This window comes from Acartia tonsa, chromosome 14, assembly GCF_053477335.1.
Source record: "Acartia tonsa isolate MP-2025a chromosome 14, ASM5347733v1, whole genome shotgun sequence".
NCBI lineage: Eukaryota > Metazoa > Arthropoda > Copepoda > Calanoida > Acartiidae > Acartia > Acartia tonsa.
The window spans coordinates 30,562,322-30,582,667 of NC_137273.1; the positions used below are offsets into that span (position 1 = coordinate 30,562,322).

General features: G+C 31.9%; 1 protein-coding gene across 4 annotated transcripts in view; it reads left to right on the plus strand.

Moving 5' to 3' along the window:
* Nucleotides 1-20,346, plus strand: part of LOC145306577 (RNA-binding protein Musashi homolog Rbp6-like) — a 168,081-nt gene that overhangs the window by 77,868 nt on the left and 69,867 nt on the right. For 2 of the 4 annotated variants that reach the window (XM_080148779.1, XM_080148780.1), the window contains exons 7-8: nucleotides 1,489-1,620; nucleotides 12,753-12,867. In XM_080148779.1, the coding sequence (XP_080004905.1) occupies nucleotides 1,489-1,620; nucleotides 12,753-12,867 (247 nt within the window). The remainder of the gene's footprint in view (nucleotides 1-1,488; nucleotides 1,621-12,752; nucleotides 12,868-20,346) is intronic. The other 2 variants (XM_080148781.1, XM_080148782.1) reach the window with 1 other exon arrangement.

The window sequence follows — 20,346 nt, forward strand, 5'->3', positions numbered from 1 at the left end:
TTTTTTTTGGGTATAGCCCCTTTCGTGGCAACACACCTTAAGGGGCGATTCTTCGTATTTTTTTTACAGTAGCTTTTCTCCTATTTCTGTACCCTGCGGGGCCAATTGCCTAACCTAAACTAAAATAACCTATAAAAAGCCACGTTTTTTTTTTGTTTCCCCTCAAATATGTTATTTAATTTGATCTAATTTCAAATAATGAAATTAAATATAGATAAGAAAATTATCCATTTATAAAAAGGATCTTTCTGTTTGTACCAAAAGACCTCGCGCTAATAGTTGAACCGATATGGTTTTCCTGTACAATGTAGCTTCTCATAAAGGTTTGTAGCTATTCTAGCTCTGGAACAAAATCCCTCCAACTTAACTTTAAAAAAATTCTTCTTAAACTAAAATTAAAAGGGATGGGGGGGGGGGAGGGTTCGACTTTTCCGCTTTCTGAAGTACCCCAAGAGGCCTCTATCTTATTATTATTTCTACTTATGGACATAATTGTCTTTTGTTTGTCTTATCCCCAATATCCCTGTACAAAGATCTAACGCGTTTATGTTTTACTAACTTACGTCAAATGTCAGAATTTTGTTACGTACACAAAATAACAATACCTTTAGAGCAATGGATATAAAACACGTGGATATTATGACAGGGGAAAATTTTTGGTCAATTTTGGTTGCTACTTTAGTCCTTATTTATTGTCAGTACTTCCCCCCAGTAGATGTGGAAGGGTTGGGGGTATAAGGGGTTGATAAGGGGCGGGGACGTTTTTTAGCCCGCAACAAGTTTCACTTTATCAGATTACATTATAATCTGGTGTAAGATCCAAGAGGAATAGTCCCTTACGTGACATCGCACCTTAAGAGGCGATTTGTCGTATTTTTATAATGGGTTTTTAGGTTATTTTAGGTAAGGTTAGGTTATATTGGGTTAGGTGATTGCCCTGCAGGGTTAGGTAATTGACCCCGCAGGGTTAGAGCCCCCCGAAGGGGCTAGAAATAGGAGAAAACCTACTGTGAAAACTACGAAGAATCGCCCCTTAAGGTGCGATGTCACGAAAGGGACTATACTGCAAATTATACCGGTACCAAGGCTATACCCTAAAATTTTGCGTTTTTCTAATTTAGTTTAAAAGGGTGATTTTTACTTTTTGTATTTTTTTGACATTACAAATAACTGTTCTTCTTTTATCAAAGCTATCTTTTAATGCTGCTCTACTTATAAAAAGTGCAGCTACTCTATACTAATAACTAAACAATTAAGATCGAGGACGTAATGTTAATGTTTGACAAACTGACCAACCTTAATATTTAGTCATAGTGCAGCTACTCTATATTTAGATCGAGGACGTGATGTTAATGTTTGACAAACTGAGCAACCTTAATATTTAGTCATAGTGCAGCTACTCTATATTAAGATCGAGGACGTGATGTTAATGTTTGACAAACTGACCAACCTTAATATTTAGTCATAGTGCAGCTACTCTATATTTAGATCGAGGACGTGATGTTAATGTTTGACAAACTGACCAACCGCCACAGAGGATTTGGATTCCTGATCTACGAGAATGAAGAAGTCGTCGACAAAGTCTGCGAAATTCATTTCCACGAAATTAATAACAAAATGGTAAGTTATCTTATTTTATTAGTAGCGAAGCTACTCTACGGTAAGGGACTGTCCGTACGTCATAAAATCAATCCGTAATTCCGTTAAAGTATGTTTTAGAGATAATAAATGTAGAATATACGTGGATGATATGACAGGAGTAAATTATTGTCAATTTAGGCGGCAATTTTTCCATGCATTTATTGAACGGGCCGTTTATTTAGTAGGAGGAAAGAGGATGGGGTGAAGGATTGGGGTAGGGAGGATCGTTATTTTAGCCCGCTACAGAGTTCACTTTGTTATAGAACATGAATATCTGGTGAAAGATCCAGGTAATTTTACATCCATTTTAGGGATAAATGTTTACTACCCCGTAAATTTATTGGTTAAAAACTTAAATTAATAAAAATCTAAATTACTTTACTTAATATATTTAATATAATTTGATGTAATTTTCTATGTACAAATTGTCCTATTTTATGATAGAAAATATCAATAAAATCCGCGTAAAACTTAATTTAATGAAAAAAAGAAGTAAAAAGTTCAAACATGACTTAAAAGGCACACAAAACACACACAAAATTATAATCAAATATACTTTTCCAATTTCAAAATTACGATGTACTTTAATTTAGTTATTGAGCAAGAAACAATAAGCATTACGTCCAATAGCAACGAAGCTAAATTGACAAAAATTTATCCTATCATATAAAGTAGTAAGCTTTTTTGTCTGTAGCAAAGGATCTCACTAACCGCTGAATAGATATGGTTCTTCTTTACAGTGAAGCTACTTATAGGTCGGTCCAGAGAAGGTTTTGAACTATTTTTGAGAGGGTACCACCCAACTTCAAAAAGAAATCGCCCCTAATAAAATAAATAAACTCCTTCCTCCCTAATCTTTTTAAAATTCAAAATTGAAAATATGGGGCAGGAATCATTCCACCCCCTACGCCCTAAATGATCCTAGAGGCTTCTAGGGGCGAACCGGCTACTATCTAATTTAAAGTAGAACGATATCTCTTCGTCTGTTAAAGTAAAAAAAAACGTAATAAAAAAGGAACAAATTAGAAACAAAATTATCACTTCTGTAGATTAAAATTATTGGTGGACAAGTTTGGATTTTAGTTTAAATTACCCAACCCAGATTTATGTATAAGACTCCAAAGTTTTTAAGCCAACAAATAAAGAAACCCTTCATAAAAAAGTTACAGTACAATGTCCCCTCCCTTTCAAATACTTAACCTATACAAGAGTAATACAGCTGAGTGTCAAATGACAAACAAATACAAAATGTACTGTAGTGTAGATGCGCTACGCCGCAAACCAAATATTTGCTCCATCTACTTTTTATCTTCTAATACTTTTACATTATTGATCAGAACAGTTATTACCGCGGACACGTAAATGACATTCGTAGATTTTTTTTGCTAAAATTGGAAGATTTTTAAATGGCTAAAAATTATGTTTAGTTAATGTATCAACATAAATATAAAGTTTTAATGTTATTAGAATTTAATTTTTTTTTGATTATTTCATTGACCACTTTAATCATGTTTCCTAGCCTATTGCCCCTAAGGTGTTCAGGAAAATAGCCTAAAACCACTCAAATACATTAAATAAAGCTTCCATGAAAAGTTTAATCAATTTAGAACAGCAGTTTCCGAGATCTTTAGGTTCATACAAAAGATTACCACTTAATATTAGAGGATGAATAAAGGATTGTTGATTATATTACAGTTTTAATGAATTATTGAAAAGTTAGACCCTTAAAAGTTTTTTTCGGATTCTTTATTCCTTTCTCTGAGTTTCATCATAAGATGAAAGATTGGGATAGAGATGATAAAAGGGATAAAAAAAAGTCAGAGAGGGAGGGGATATTTCTTATTCGTTGGTATAATAACTTTGGGGACTTATATTGAACTTTAATTGGTTGGTTCATTGAGTTAATTGTCGAAACCTTTCATCCACTGATTTCAATCTACTGAAGGGGTAATTTTGCGTATCATCATCGGGAATGTAATCAATGTAACGGCCATTGTCTTATTTTTTTGGTCCCTAATAAAAATGAATACCAAATGAAATTTACTTATTTTACATCTTTTATAAAATACAGCCTTAAAGACAGTTATTCTAAACATAAAAACAAGCCTCTAACAAATAGCCAAAAACCTTCCTAACAGAGCTTCTCTAATATTTATGGAAAGATCGATCTAGACATCGTCCGCAAATATACTAAAAATAAATTGATGTACATCCCCGATGTTGATAATCAAAATTGCCCTAACCGTAGATTAAAATTAATGGGTGCAAAAATTGTTAAAACTAGTTTGAACCACCCAATCAAGTGTTAATACAATATTTAATGCCATTAAATGAGAGGGCAAATCTGCTAAACTTTGGGTACCAGAATAATTTACAGCCCAATGCTACCTCCCTTCCTGGTGTAATTGAAATATAATCATTTTAAAATGCAGCTTGACTTTAGAAAAACATTCGATACACATAAAATTAAAAGGCATTCATTTTTACAATTGTTTTATGCTACTCAAATGATTATAACATTTAGAAGAAAAAAAAATTAGATTTTACAGTCTTTTTTAGCTAACTTTCGGATTGTATTCATTTTTGATAAATAAAACAAGCTTATTTTTTGTGGTCCAACTTCTTCATCTAAGGTTACAATTTTGCAAGACCCCTCGATGCTAGAGGCGCAGATTTTATTAAAAGTAAGAAATCAACTGTATAAATGTTTCTTTTACTATATAGTTATTTCTCTTTTTTCTCACAGCGTAAATACTATTTTTGCTTTTTGCTTGATAGAAAGTAATTCGTTAAAAAGTTTATAAGCAAAGATAGTATTATCCCTGAAAATAAACATTGGACCATTTAATTTGCCCCCTTAAAAAATTATGATTTAAAAAAAATAGTTCCAGTCAAAGGGTAAAAATTAAATAACTTGCCCTTGCCAAAAAACAAAAAAAAATATATTTTATAAATAATTTAAAGGGGTTGGATGGGTTTGGTGGGGGGTTTTTATATGGTATCTGATCAAAATTTGAAGGAAATTGCAACAAAGTCCTCCTTCTCATGATGTTTACTGAGTTGTTGGAATAGTCCAACATAAATAAAACAGCAAATTTATTTAGAATGTTGAGATCTAAACGGATAAGTCAATGGATGTTAAATTCTACACCCATAATCATAATGGACAAAAGTACCCCTTCTATAGATAGAAAATTATTAGTGGAGAAATTTGCACATTGCTTTTTGTTAGATAAACCAATTGATGTTTAATAACAGTCTACAAAGTTTTAAACCAGCGAATGACGGAACGTGATCTTTGGAGACCAGAGCTGGATCTTTAAATGTGTAGCCATTGCCGTTGCCGCTGCCAGAGGTACAGCGACTATCCTAATAGCGATCTTTAAATCAAATTCGCCACGCGTACCTACGAATGTCGATGTATGAATGTATCTACGACTACGGCCACGGCTACGGCTACGGCAACGGCTACACATTTAAAGATCCAGCTCAGTATAATTTATAGTCTAATAGCTCCCCCCCTTTTTAAAATAACACTTGCATTCATTGGCTGATGACAGTAGTTCGAAATCTCGGATTTTTAAAAACTTGTTTTGTTCCCCCCCCTTATTTTTGTACATTAACTGGTGTTTATACAAATGCGTCAATTTCAACTCCCCTACCCAAAATTTTTTTATAATATTTTTTATTAAAACTCAAATTAAAAAGTAGAAAGGCGGTTGACTTATCCCCCTCCCACTTTAATAATACCTAAAGGCTTCTAGGGGGCGTTGCCCCTAGTCTATCTTAAAATAAAAGCTATATCTTGCATTATTTTTTTCAATTAGGTGTTTGCATATAGTAAAAATATTTTTCTTATTTAATTGTTATCCTAATAAGATAAAAGTTATACTTAAAATTTGTTTTAATAGTTATCATTATATTTTGCATTTAAAAAAAAAAAAAAAAAATTTACCAAAATATGCGTATATATTTTGTACTCACTTGCGTCATTTTTATTTCAGATTTTATTTACCCGTCATCGCTTAAAATTATTTGCTATGATACTGCAATAGTATTTACTACGGTGTGACCTCACTTCCGCATAATCCTATTATATAAAGTAGTAAGCGTTTTTTTGTCTGTCCCAAAGGATCTCGCTAACCGCTGAACCGATATTGTTCTCCTTTACAGTGAAGCTTCTTATAGGTCCTGGGAAGGTTTTAAACTATTTTTCGAGAGGGTGTCTTCACCCCCCTCTTCCACAAAAAAAAATTATAACCCTTTTGAAACTCAAATTTAAAATAGGATGAGGTCGCTTTTCCTTCTCCTACCAGTGCAGTGCCCCTAGAGGCTTCTAGGGGGCGTAGCCGCTAGTCTATAATACAAAGTAGAACGATGTCTGTCTGTTTGTCTGTGTGCCTGTTTGTCTGTTTGTTTGTAGCGAAGGATCTCGCTAACCGCTGAACCGATCGGGTTCTCATTTACAGGGTAGCTTCTCATAGGTCCCGGGAAGGTTTATAACTATTTTCTTGGGGGGTGGGACACCCCAAACCCCACCAAAAAATGAAAAATACCACCCCCCCTCCAAAAAAAAAATACTTTTTAAAACTAAAATTAAAATAGTTAGGTCGACTAACCCCCCCCCCCCCAAATAAAAAATCCCCCCCCTCAAAGAAAATTTACTTTTTCCATTTTTCTTTTAAATCTAAAATAAGACTCAATAATATTTAAATAAATGATGTATACAAAATGAACCTTTCCAGCACTCCAATGAATTGGGAAGCTAGGATGAACAAGCGACTTAAATACACAAAATATAGATTTTTTATGTGATTTTGGAGAATTTTCACAAAAATAATTTTGGTGAGGCAGCGATGCAGCGACCCCAAATTTTTGTTTAAAGAATCCAGATGAGTTCTGATGATTTGCTAAAGTTATTCATATGCTGAAATGAATAAACACTATTTACCAGTGGCAGATTAACTGAAATTTAATTTCCGAATGTGTACACAGTTTTCTCGGTGTTTCCTCATCCTATCTCAATATATATTACTAGCTAAAAACTTCAAACTTCCAAAAAATAATTTGAATATATAAACGATTTATACATTTTACATTAAAAATTTTAATTTTTCAAATTTAGTTTTATTTTTGTTTGAAGTTTGAAGCTTTTTTTAGCTAGTAGTAAATATTGAGATAGAATGAGGAAACACCGAGGAAACTGTGTACACATTCGGAAATTAAATTTCAGTTCATCCAGTGGCAACTACTACAATGATAGATTACCCTCCTTCAAGGGCGTCCACATACTTTTATCATTAGGGGGGGGGGGGGCCTTCGTCCGTCTCTATAATGCATTAATATTTTCTTTATTTATACCAAAAAGATGTAATATAAAAATCTAAAATAAAAATAGTAATATAAAATTAGTCTACTTCATATTTTCGTATGCTGATTTTACAAATAATTCTACTATGATTTTTGGACTGTTTATTAATATGACTAAGAGGTATAATAATCAACAAAGTCTAATTTTCTTAACCAACCACTTTTACGTCTTGGTATAGCTAGGGGAGGGGGGGGTGGTGGTGAGGGGGACATTGGGCTGTTTAATATACTTGTCCCCAAAGTTTTTTATTTTGTTATTCGTTGGCTCAACAACTTTGGGGACTTTTATTAAATTTTGATTGGTTGGTTCATTAAGTTGAGTGTCTAAACGTCTCAACTAAGTGTAATCAACAGAATTGGGTCATTTTTGTGTGTTATTATTGGGAATGTACATCAATTTATCGACCATTGTCTTATCCCTTTAGATTCCTGGAGTATAACACTTTTTTATGTGAAAACTTTTTATGTTCTGATATTTGTCAGGGATTTAGAGGTAGGGCATTTGACTAAAAATAAATATTTCTCCCAAATATAAATTGTGTACCAATTCACCTTTAGTACTTTGCTTTTATTTGTTGGGAAAAGTTTAAATTATCTACCATTAACTTATCCCTGTATTCTTTGATATTTACTCAGATGTAAAACTTTATATGATGATAAAATGAATTGGGAGGGATGGGGGTTTGAGTATCAACCCCCCCCCCCCTCTCCTCCACATTCCATCAATTCTCTTAACCCTCGATTTTTTTGCTACTTTTTTGGACATGTATGATTATATAAAAATATAAATTAAATGTAATTAAATATCCATCTTTCATAAAAAAAATCCTAGATTTAAAAACAGAAGGAATGATTTCATTAAGTTTTCATGGAAGCTTTATATTGGTCATATTATGTAATTGGATGATTTTTTATTTTTGAAATTCTTCATCTTTTAAGTTTTATTTCTATGACTATTTTATAGAAGAATATTACTTTAAAATAATTTGTCTTTTATTTTTTATTCTTTCAGTCATATTTTATATCTCTCTCTCTCTCTCTCTCTCTCTGTCTCTCTCTATCTCTCTCCTTCCCTCCCTTTCTCTCTATTTCTATCTTTCTATCTTTTAGTGAAGATATATTAAGTTAATACCTTTCCGCTCTGGTCTATTTATAGATCACATTTTTGTAGATCCCCATTTTCATAGATTAGGTATAATACATAAAAAGAATAAATCAAAAAGTTCATACCCTCCCCACCCTCCTTCCTAATTCATCATATTTTGAAGTTCTAAAGACCTTTAAAACAGTAGCCTCCAAAATGATTGCTCTAATAAAAATTGTAGTCAATTTTCTTTGGCTGTCATCTAGGAGTATCTATGTATGTATATACCATCCTGACTGAGTCGACTCCTAAATATAAGATAGCCTAAAACCATACAAAATATATGATAGAATACCACATAGTCATTAAATAATTAAAATATAATCTTATCTTAGTTAAGATGATTTATTTTATGGTTTAAGATTTTTTTCTTTAAAAGCTTTATCCCTATTCTTTATATTTCCTATTTCTAAAAATACTTGTGAATGATCGAAATCTATAGATAAATGGACTAGTAGTTGTTTCTGAGAAAAAAAAACATAACCTGTTATATAAATTACTAGCGGATTCGCCCCTAGCCTCTAGGGGCTTTGCCTCAAGAGGTAATTAAAAATAATTAAATATTTCTGGTGCTGCCATTTATTTTGAAATTAACTGCCTAAAAACTATTTTTTTTTTGGGGGGGGGGAGTGTTCCAACCCCCCGAGAAAATAGCCTAAAACCACCATAGGACCAGTAGGTATAATTCCTTAAGAGTAGAATTTGATCGGTTCAGTGGTTACCAAGATCTTAAGGGACAGACAGATGGACGGACAGAAATCATTCTACTTTGTATCATAGATTACATAAGTTTTATTTTCTGAAGCTTTGATTTCAAATAACTACTAAACTGATTGAGTTCTCCCTTTTGGGAAAGCTTTACATATTGTTCTGGGATGGTTTTAGGTTATTTAAATTTTAGATTTAAGCATTGGGAAGGTGTTAGGCTATATTTATACCCCCTTCTTACTTACCCCATTGAATAAAGAGCCTTCAGATGCAAGGGGCGATGCCTCTAGTTTTAAAATACAAGACAACCAACTTCAATATGTAATAATTGTCTATAAATGATTTTAAATTATTGCGTTGATATCAAAAACTAAAAACTGGTTCTCAGCGATACAGAATCAAATAGCAGTATAGCGGATAATTTTCCACGAATATTAAAATAAAAATATCAGTTTTATTAGCCCAGGACTTCGGCCCCTCGGGGCTTACAAATCTGGTTTTAATCTTGTATCTTTTTATTTTATATACGCGGGAAGATGTCTATAATACGATGCGATAAATAACTATCCCTTCCTCTAGTTTTACCGTTTATCAATGTTGTTTTTTCCAACCCGGCCTTCCAAGTTTTCCTAACCTTGGAATAGTGCATTTTTTCTCAAGCTAAAATGGTTCCATATTGATTGAATCTGAAATAAGTTGTTCCTATCAACACAGCAAAAAATCTCAACAAAAAATACTCTTTCAGTTGATTAAAATTGTTTGGTTGAGAAGTATGGACACTAGTTATTTGAAACCACCAAAGAAAAAGACTTAATAAAAAGCTTGTAAAAACTTATATAACTTTGGGAACCACTATGATTTACAGTCTGTTGTCTCCTCCATCCCAAGGCATTTGGATAAAACTTGAAAATAGATTTAAGTATTATATAAAACCTTAGATAATAAAATTGTTAGCCTTAAATAATGTTTAATGTTTTAATAAAATTGTTAGCCTTAAATAATGTTTAATGTTTAAACAAATAAAAATTAAAGTTTTAAAATATGGGAGTATAGAAAAGCGGTTTTGACTACCCCCCCCCCCCCCCCCCATGCTCAAATAAGGGGTTAAATTACTAAGGTCCTACATTTTCTGATGCTTTTTTTGCCTGTTTGTTATTATACTGATAAAGATATAGTATCTTCCTATAAAACATTTCATGTACTCTAAAAAAAAGTTATTATGATTTATACATTGTCTTTGGGATAAGATAATGAATGATGGATATTCATTTTACCGCAATACTCCTTCTGTAGATCAAAATTATTGGTAGAATAGTGTTAGCACTGGTAGTTTTTAACAATTCCATTAGAATTTTCAAGTTTTTTTTTTTGGAGAATTTTGGCTTTTTATTATATTTCTTAGAGTATAAAAGGCCTTGGTTTCTTGGCAGGGGTTCCATATACTCTCTTATTACAATAGAGTTACATATATAGAATAAGAAACTCTTGGTTTTCTTTGCAGGGGTTTTATATTCTCACTTATTACAATAGATTTACATATATAGAATAAGAAACTCCCTTGGTTTTCTTTGCACAGGTCCCTTATACTCTTTTATTACAATAGAGTTACATATATATAATAAGAAACTCCCTTGGTTTTCTTTGCAGAGGTCCCATATACTCTCTTATTACAATAGAGTTACATATATAGAATAAGAAACTCCCTTGGTTTTCTTTGCAGAGGTCCCATATTCTCTCTTATTACAATAGAGTTACATATATAGAATAAGAAACTCTCTTAAATTTCTTAACAGGAGTCTCATACACTCTCTTATTACAATAGAGTTACATATATAGAATAAGAAACTCCCTTGGTTTTCTTTGCACAGGTCCCATATACTCTTTTATTACAATAGAGTTACATATATAGAATAAGAAACTCCCTTGGTTTTCTTTGCAGAGGTCCCATATACTCTCTTATTACAATAGAGTTACATATATAGAATAAGAAACTCCCTTGGTTTTCTTTGCAGAGGTCCCATATTCTCTCTTATTACAATAGAGTTACATATATAGAATAAGAAACTCTCTTAAATTTCTTAACAGGAGTCTCATACACTCTCTTATTACAAATGAGTTACATATATAGAATGAGAAACTCCCTTGGATTTCTTTGCAGGGGTTCCATATACTATTTTATTACAATAGAGTTACATATATAGAATAAGAAACTCTCTTAAATTTCTTAACTGGAGTCTCATACACTCTCTTATTACAATAGAGTTACATATATAGAATGAGAAACTCCCTTGGTTTTCTTGCAGATGTCCCATATACTCTCTTATTACAATAGAGTTACATATATAGAATAAGAAACTCATTTGGTTTTCTTGGCAGTGGTCCCATATACTCTCTTATTACAATAGAGTTACACATGCATTATCAGAAAGGCTATTGGTTTTCTTTGACGATATTATTTTTTGATAAATTAACCATTAATTATTTGTTGGCTTTGCAACTTTGAGGACTTTTATAAAATTTTGATTGGTTGGTTCATTAAGTTGAGTGTCCAAATGTTTCAATCACTAATTGTAATCTACAGAAGGGGAAATTTTGTGTGTTATCAGGGAAGGTACATCAATTTATTGGCCATTGTCTTATCCTTTAGATTCCCGGATTTTTTTGTCCTTGGTTGGGAAAAGTGGATTATAAATCATTATTGTATAATTTTGTCTCAAAAGTTACAACAGGGAAGAAACAGTAATAAAGGGAATAAGCGAAGCGGCTTATAGTGCCTAATAAAAATGACGTTATTTATTACATTATAAAGAATGATAGGCCAGTATAGATTGTAATTGACCAATTGTAAAATGTACACTGGCCTATCATAGGTCATTTGTATTGTATGAAGTCATTTTTTATTAGGCCCTATGAGCTGCTTTGAATGAGCTTACAAAAAAAATTGAGCAGCTTATAGTGTCTCCAAAAAAGTGGACCAATGTTATAATGCTTGTCTGAACTATCCTGATTGGCGTTATATGACGTCACAATGCATAGTTTGGCCAAATGTTGGAACATTTGTCCACTTTTTAAAACACAACTTTATTTTAAAAAATATTCGCCATTACACTATTATAAAACTTTAAAATAAAACTGCACATTCTTAAAAAAGAAATTTGCACTTTAAACAATTTCCTTCAAGTATCTAAATCCCTGTATACCCCCTGGGGAAATAGTAAGGGGAAAACTGGCCTGAAAGTGTACTTATTGATATTGATACTATTTACAATACAAACTTGTAGATATATTACTTTACATTGGTTTATAGTTTTCTTCTTCTTGTAATTAATATATTTACTGAAAAAAAAGAAATAAAGAAAAAAGAGGGAATTCTTAAATTACATATAAATCTATTTTGTTTCTTTTGCCAGTTCAAATTATTTATATTATTTCATTGATAAAAAACATGAAAAAATATAATGATTATAATCTTAAAATTTTCTTTATAATATTAAAATTAAAACTAATTTTGAAACTCATACAGTCTTTAGTTACCTAATTATCTGATTGCACAATACTTTTTTAATTGAAGGAGGGAAGAAGGTAATGTTTGAAGTTAGTGAGGAAAGAGAACAGAGAGAGGGGACAATGGCTGATTATTAGTCTCTAAAGGTTTATAATAACGTTTTCTTATTCGTTGGGTTATCAATTTTGGGGACTTTAGTTAATTTTGATTGGTTGGTTCATTAAGTTGAGTGTTCAAACTTTTCAAAAAAGCATATTACAATACAGAAGAGGAATTTTGGGTATTATCATTGGGTAGCTACATCAATTTATCGGCCCTTCAGATCCCAGCTAAAAATGTATGTAATAGGGATGTATAAATTATCTAGATATATTTATTGTTCAGGTTGAATGCAAGAAGGCGCAGCCGAAAGAGGTGATGCTACCCGCCAACCTTGCTAAGAGTCGGGCAGCTGGTGCCCGCGGCCTTGGTGAGTTGCTCATGGTTTCACCTCATACAGGTTCAGGGATGCTTCAAACCCTTAGATATTCACCCTACAGTGTCCCTGTCTCAACTAACACTGCTATGGTAGCCGCCCTTGCACAACAACAGCCATTAGTGGCTGCACAAACCGCCGGCAACCCGGCGGGCGCAGTTCAATCCTGCAGTCCCTCAAATGTTTCACCTCCGCCCTCCCATCACTATCACCAATTTGATTTAAATTCAATGGCAGCCGCCGCAGCTATGAACAACTCTTTTTCCATCCCATTTGCTGACTATTATGCGGCGGCAGTTGCCACAACAAGCGCTAGTGCAGCCGCTGCAGCTGCCGGCCAGCCGCACACAATTTTCCCCACCATTTCTTCGCTGCATCAGCTGACTCCCCACACAACAGCTGATAGTGGCGCGGCGGCAGTAACCGCATGTCGGCCAACTTCAGAGCCCTTTGTCCCCAACTTGGCCGAGCTAATGTTCCCCAAAAATTCTGTCCTATACGCCTAGCCTCATGCTAGCAGCAATAATAATGGCGGCCTGTTCACCCTAAATCACACAACCAGAAAGACATTGGAATGAGAGAAAAAATGGTTGTTAATCTAAGTTGATATCCATAAATTCCCCCATAATGGCTGTTATACACGCACACACACACAGGGCAATAAATTAGTTAAAACAAGTAGACTACTATAATAATAATAATGATAATACTCATTCTCAAACTATGTTAGATTATAAAGGATGAACATTATATGCTCAACATAAATATCATAAAATTATTGCAACATAAATTATCAGGGAGGTTTGGGGACATTGGGCTGTTTATTACTCTAGTTTCCAAAGTTTTATAATAATTTTGATTGGTTGGTTCATTTAGTTGAGTGTCCAAACATTTCAACCTCTGATTGTAATATACAGGGGTAATTTTGTGTATCATCATTTGGGATGTACATCAATTTATCGGCCATTGTCTTATTCCTTTAAAACCCTGATGAATTTCACTTTTTTACTTAAGTGTTCAAACGTTTCAACCAATAATTGTAAAAAAGCTGTATTGTTCATCCTTACTAGTTGCCATATAAAAGTTGATATGTTGTAGAAAGTATATTAAATATTTTTATTTAAAATAATGAAAACAAAGTATGAAATAATGTATAATTAATTAAAACCGTAGATGAACAAGCAAGTTTAATACCAAATTAGATATTAGTTTAGGTTGTATTGGATAATAAGATTAAAACATTCCAGGGAATTTATTACTAGAAAAAAATGTGCAACAAATTCTAAAAGGACATAATTAACCATTTAAAAAATTCCCCCTAATTATCCAATACATCCTTCTGATTAGATTGTCCTTTTGTAGGTCTTGTTATAAACCTTTCTGAATGTATATTTTGAAGGTATTTTATGTAAAAATAAAAAACATAAATTCGTCAAATTTAAACTTAACCTTCATTTTATACATCCTAACATGTATAAACAAAATATAAAAATGTATAACAAATTTAAAGCAAAGTATTTTTTTCCAACAAATCCAAAATGGTCAAATCCCAAATTAGCAAATGGAGCCTTAAAAGCCCCCTCTTACATTTAATACTAAAAGATATGCCCATAACCCCTTTGGGAAGCTTTTTGACTTTTATAAACGATTTAGCCCAAAAACCAGGCCTAGCCATAAATTTTTAAAGCAACTATTCTATGGGTTGGGGATTTTTTTGCTCAACTTTCTGAAAGGGATTTTCACCGCCAAACCTGTCGAGTTGGATTTTGTTTAATGCTTAGTTAACAAAATATTTCGGAATTTGCATGTTTAAACAAAAATAATAATAAAAAACTTGAAAATATTCAAGGAAATGGGGATTTAATAGCTTGCAAAATAGACGTAGGAAAAACTAAAAAAAAATTTATTAAAATTAAAAAGAATGGTCTAAAATTTCTTAGTTTTTCTTAATATTTTTACAAAAATCTATCAAACGCGCTGCTAAATTCAAAGTGTCTTTTAATCACAAAAAGTAATCCTATTTCCTAAAAAAATTTACTAACCAAACCATTTAAAAACTAGATAGAGATAGTTGCATTCAAATTTAGAAATTGCATATGTACCACACCAAATTAATTATTAACCCTTTAAAATAATTTATTTTTATAGAGAACGATATTTAGCATTAGAGCATAGCCATAGTTCTCCTTAGCATAGTTTAGTTAGTAATACCTAAATAGTTTTAGATTTCAATAGTTTGGGTATGATATGATCTTTTAAAATGAATGAATCTTTTATTCGTCTGCAAAGTTAGCGCAGCAATAATATAATAATATGATGGAAAAAAGAGATTTTTGGCTGTTTATTATAAGTCCTCAAAGTTTTACATTCTACGTTTACGTTTTCTTATTTTTTGGGACTTTGGTTAGCACTTTAAAAAGAGTGTCCAAACGTTTCAATCACTAATTAAAATTTATAGAATGGGTATTTTTGTCTATCTTCATTGGGGATTTACATAATTTTGCGGCCATTGTCGATTTTGTACTAAAATATGTCTGTCGATCGCCTATAATCTTGTGTTGTCCTATGCTTTAAAGCTTTAAAAAAACTGAAACATTTTAATTTATAAGCACAGTAAATAAAAATTTATAAAAACGCTTAAATTTTAACCCAAATAAATGATTTTTATATGAACAAAATAAAAAAATATATTTGTACTATAATAAAATACCAAAAAAAGTCTACAACCGATTATATTTTTTTTTCATTTTCTACTTTTTCTCCAGGAAATTGATGGTTAAATAAATCTACAGCCCTTTATTCCAGCCAATTGATTTCTACTAAGAACTAATTTTTCACATTTTTTTATGGAAAGTCCATTTACCCATTACTAAGTCCCCGAAAGGATTCATTTTCCTATCCCCGCATCTCTGCTATTTATATCACTGTGTCTGATAAAGTATTTATTCATTGTACTATCCCTCGGTCCCTGGCATCCCTGGCACTGTCACTGATTAATTGTACTATCCCTGTGTCCCTGGCAACCCTGGCACTGTCACTGATTAATGTTTCTTATCAGTGTAGTTTCATTCAAAAGAATAAGGGAACAAAACCTAACACATACTTTTTGTACATTTTTTATCTGGGAGGGACATTGGATTGTAAATTATGCTGGTACCCAACGTTTTGTAATCAGGTTCCCACATTAGTGGGCCTAAAAACTTTGGAGACTTTTAAAAATCTTTAAGATCTTCTTTTTTAACTAATCCAATTAATTTCAAATTAATTAATTAAATAGAAAAATATTACAAACCAATTTACGCATTCTGGGTCTTTAAATAAATTCCTTTCTCTCTCTTTTTATCTCTGTCTCTCTCTCTCTCTATGTCTCTCTCTCTTTCTCTCTCTCTCTCTCTCTCTCTCTCTCTCTCTCTCTCTCTCTCTCTCTCTCTCTCTCTCTCTCTCTCTCTCCCTCTCTCTCTCTCTCTCCCTCTCTCTCTTTCTCTCTCTCTCTCTTCAGGTTTATACTTGGATTAATATTATTAGAGAGATAATACATGAAAGTCAATCATCCTTTTGCTTCTAAAAGGGTAGCACGTTATTTAATTAAAATTCTTCCATTACGCCACCTACCCCCTCTATTACTACCAATCTATTTACAGTTTCAGGGAAGTTTAATTTATCTACCATTGTCTTACACCTGTTTCCCTGAGTACCAGCAGTTTTTCACAGGTTTTTCAGACATTTCTGGCAGCCGCCGGGAATCAGTTTCGAGTTGAGTACAGCATTTTCACTTAAAATAAATGGATCTAATATGGATCTAATACCCAACTTAATACCCAGTCCCCCCAAAAAGTAAAACAAGTACCATCACATGTCCATTGTTTCACCTAAGCAACTGTATTACTGACTTTTTACCTGGGAGGATGGGAGGGGATATTTAGCTATATATATTTAGTTATATTGGTACCAAAGTTTTATAAGCATATACTCTCACCCGTAGGCTTAAAAACTCTGGGCACTTTAAAATTTCTTTTATAAATATTCATATTTCGAGAGAAGAAATAAAACTTATACTGTCCAAGGTCATAGCCGTCCAAGGTAAACCTCTAATTTTACAACAGTCGAAAGTTTTCAAACCTACAATAGATTACCCACTCAAACATTTATAACTACTCGTTTTTTTTAAGTGGTGGTGAAAATAAATCAAATTCACAGGGTATCCGGGAATTTAAATGCTATTTTGTCTAAATAAAAATCCTCTAAATATGTTTACAAATATTGCAAACAAATCTTTACAATTTTATGTCAAATAAGGAATCTAGATGAATGTTTCAGTTTAAATAGAAAAACTTTTTTTTTATTAAATGTAAATTTTAGATTTTTTTAAAATTAAAAAAAATAATACAGGAGGGACTATAAAGTCAGGGAGGGAGGGGACAGTAGGCTGTTTATTACACTAGTCCCCAAAGTGTTATAATTAAGTTTTCTTATTCATTGGCCTAAAAACTTTGGAGACTTTTATTGAATTTCGATTGGATGTTTAATTAAGTTGAGTATCTTAACTTTTCAACCACAAATTGTAACCTACAGAATGGGTAGTTTTGTGAATCATCATTTGGGATGTATGTATATTAATCTACTGGCCCTTTATATCCCCTAAATATTTAATATCAGCACTTTTAATTAATTCTATTTTGTGAAACGCAATTTAAGATTCTTATCTATTAAAGTAATTTCCGTAGCTTTTTCAAACTTTAGAATTACAATAAATCTTTAGTTTAAATACCCTTGCAATATTACATAGATAATTGTCTATAGAATTGGCTTTAGAATGATTAATTATACGAACTTAAAAAAATGTAAATACAATCACATTTTTCTTTCTAATTCCTCCCTTCGCCGGAGATTATACTCTAAAAAGTTTAAAATACAATTTATGTGTTAAAAAAGAATGCCTTGGCTTTCTTTCGGACTTTAATATTTAGTTCCTAGTACAATATAAGTTGTTTCTTGAAGTGTGGGGAAATTAATAAAACTGGTACCCAAAGTTTTATAAACACGCTTTATCATTCGTTAACTTAAAAACTTTGGGTACTATTATCAAATCTTGTTTGGGTTGTTCAAACTAGCAAAGTCCATACTTTTACCTATAAGTTTAATCTTCAGGAAGGGTAATTTTATTTATCTTAATTGGGGATGTATCATTTACCTCCCCAATTTATAAATTATCTTGTAGTTTTTATTAAACTAGCGGCTGCGCCCCTATCACTTCCTTGGACAAATGTAAAGCACCCTAAAAAAGGAAACCCCAACCGGTTTAGTATTTATTATTGAGCTACAGACAAAAAAATCTTTACTACTTTACATAATAGGAAGTTATTTCAGCGTTTTAGAGTGAATATCAATTAAGAAAGCATTAAGGTGGAAAACTATTAAATGTCGCTTAACCTGGAGAGTTTACACAGACACGGCGAAAGCTTTTCTGAAAAATAATTGGAATTCTAAGATTTACATGCATTATACAGAATGGCAAGAATATGTCAGCCATGGACCCCTTTTTTTAATGCTATAAACCCTGGGATCGGAAGGGGTAAGACAATGACTGATAAATTGATGTACTTGATTATGAAACTTTGGGGACTGGGGTAATCACAGCCAAATGACCGCTACCTTCCAGACAATAAACCATTCATAATTTTGATTTTCAGTATTATAAAAAAACACCAAAATTTTCAATGTCCATAGATAATTATTTTTGAGAACTTTTTTCTATTTTCTGTAGTACACCATATGTTTATAAGTGACAAAATTTCATAACATGTACATATAAAGAATACTTTTACTTAATATTCTTTTTTTATTTAAGAAAAATGAGAATACATTTAAAAATATAGATTAATAAACATGAAGTTTAAAATCCAATCGGATGATTTTAACGTGCTTAATGAAAAGATAATTCTAATTTAAAAAAACAACTTCTTTATATAAAAAAGTTTTAAAACTATAAGACAATAAGCTGTAATATAAGATTTTAGAAAAAATAACTTTAAACATCAAAAAGTTTATATTTAAGATTTCTAAAAGAAATAAACAAGAAAAATTTTTTTTTCCTCAAGGGTGTACAGATCTAATTTTTACCTTAAAAAGAAATATCTAAACAAAAATAATATTAAAGCATTTTGATAAAAAATGACTTTAATTACTTTTTTTTCAAATCTTGTTGATTAGTTGGTTCAAACTAGCAGTGTCCAAACATTTTTTCATCATTGCAGATTAAATTATCTTCAAGTGTCTTATCCCTAAAGATCCCAGGCTACAAATTCTTGGAAATAATCCATCCTGTACGTCCCTTCCCGCTGAGTTTATGTTGACTTTCATATAAAATCCCACTCTTAAAATGACAAATTTTTCCTTTTTCCCTCTCCGGTTTAAGATATCAAATCAAAATGTGTACACAACTAATTTTACTTATATTTACATCAAATTCATATTGTACGCTAAAAATAATAGTTTTGATGATACTTAGTGGATGTGCCCCTAGCATCTTGGGGCTCTTTATTCATAGGGGAGAGAGATTCAAAGTAATATAGCATAAAACCATCTAAAGGAAAAAATCTAAAAGATAAAATGGACTAAAACAATCCGAGGACCTATGAAAAATGGAGAAATCAATCGGTTCAGTAGTTTTTGAAATCTTGAGCTTTAGACAAAAACCCTTACTACTTTATATAATACTATCGGCTTTGCCCCTAGCCTCTAGGGGCTTTGCCCCAAGAGGTGATAAAAAAAATTAAGGTGAAATTCGTTAAAGGACCTGGGAAATCTTCAGCAAAAAAAAGGACCAAGGAAATCTTCTGCAAAAAAAAGGACCTAGGAAATCTTCTGAAAAAAATGGGGGGGATTTTTTTGTTTTTGGGAGGGTTTGGGGTGTCCCACCCCCAAAGAAAATAGCCTAAAACCACCACAGGACCAGTAGGTATATACCCTGAAGAGTAAAATCCAATCGGTTCAGTGGTTACTGAGATCTTAAGCTTCAGACGGACGGACTGACAGACGGACAGACATCATTCTACTTTGTATTATAGATAATAATAACGATTTTAGTGTACAAACTTTAAAATTTCAAGTGATAAAACCTGGTTTTAAAATATCATAATCTTTAAGAATTGTTTAGACATAAGTTAAGAAATAAAATACTCCACATGTCAGAGCTGGAATCTTTTTTTTCAAACAATTTTTGACATTAAAAAATGCAGAGGAAAAATATATTCTAATAATTGAAATAGTAGTAGAAATATTCATTTTTATGGATTGGAAAACTAGTCTAAAACCATCCCAAGACTTAAATCTTAATATAGAATAGTATAAAACTATCCCTAAAATGGAGAACCCTTTTCTTAGATATTGAAATCATAGGCAAAACAAAAAAAACCTTACTACTGTATGTAATAGGATTAATTTTAAAAGCAGAAGGCTGATATATTTTCTTATGACTTCTATTCTTCATTTACTTTTGCTTCA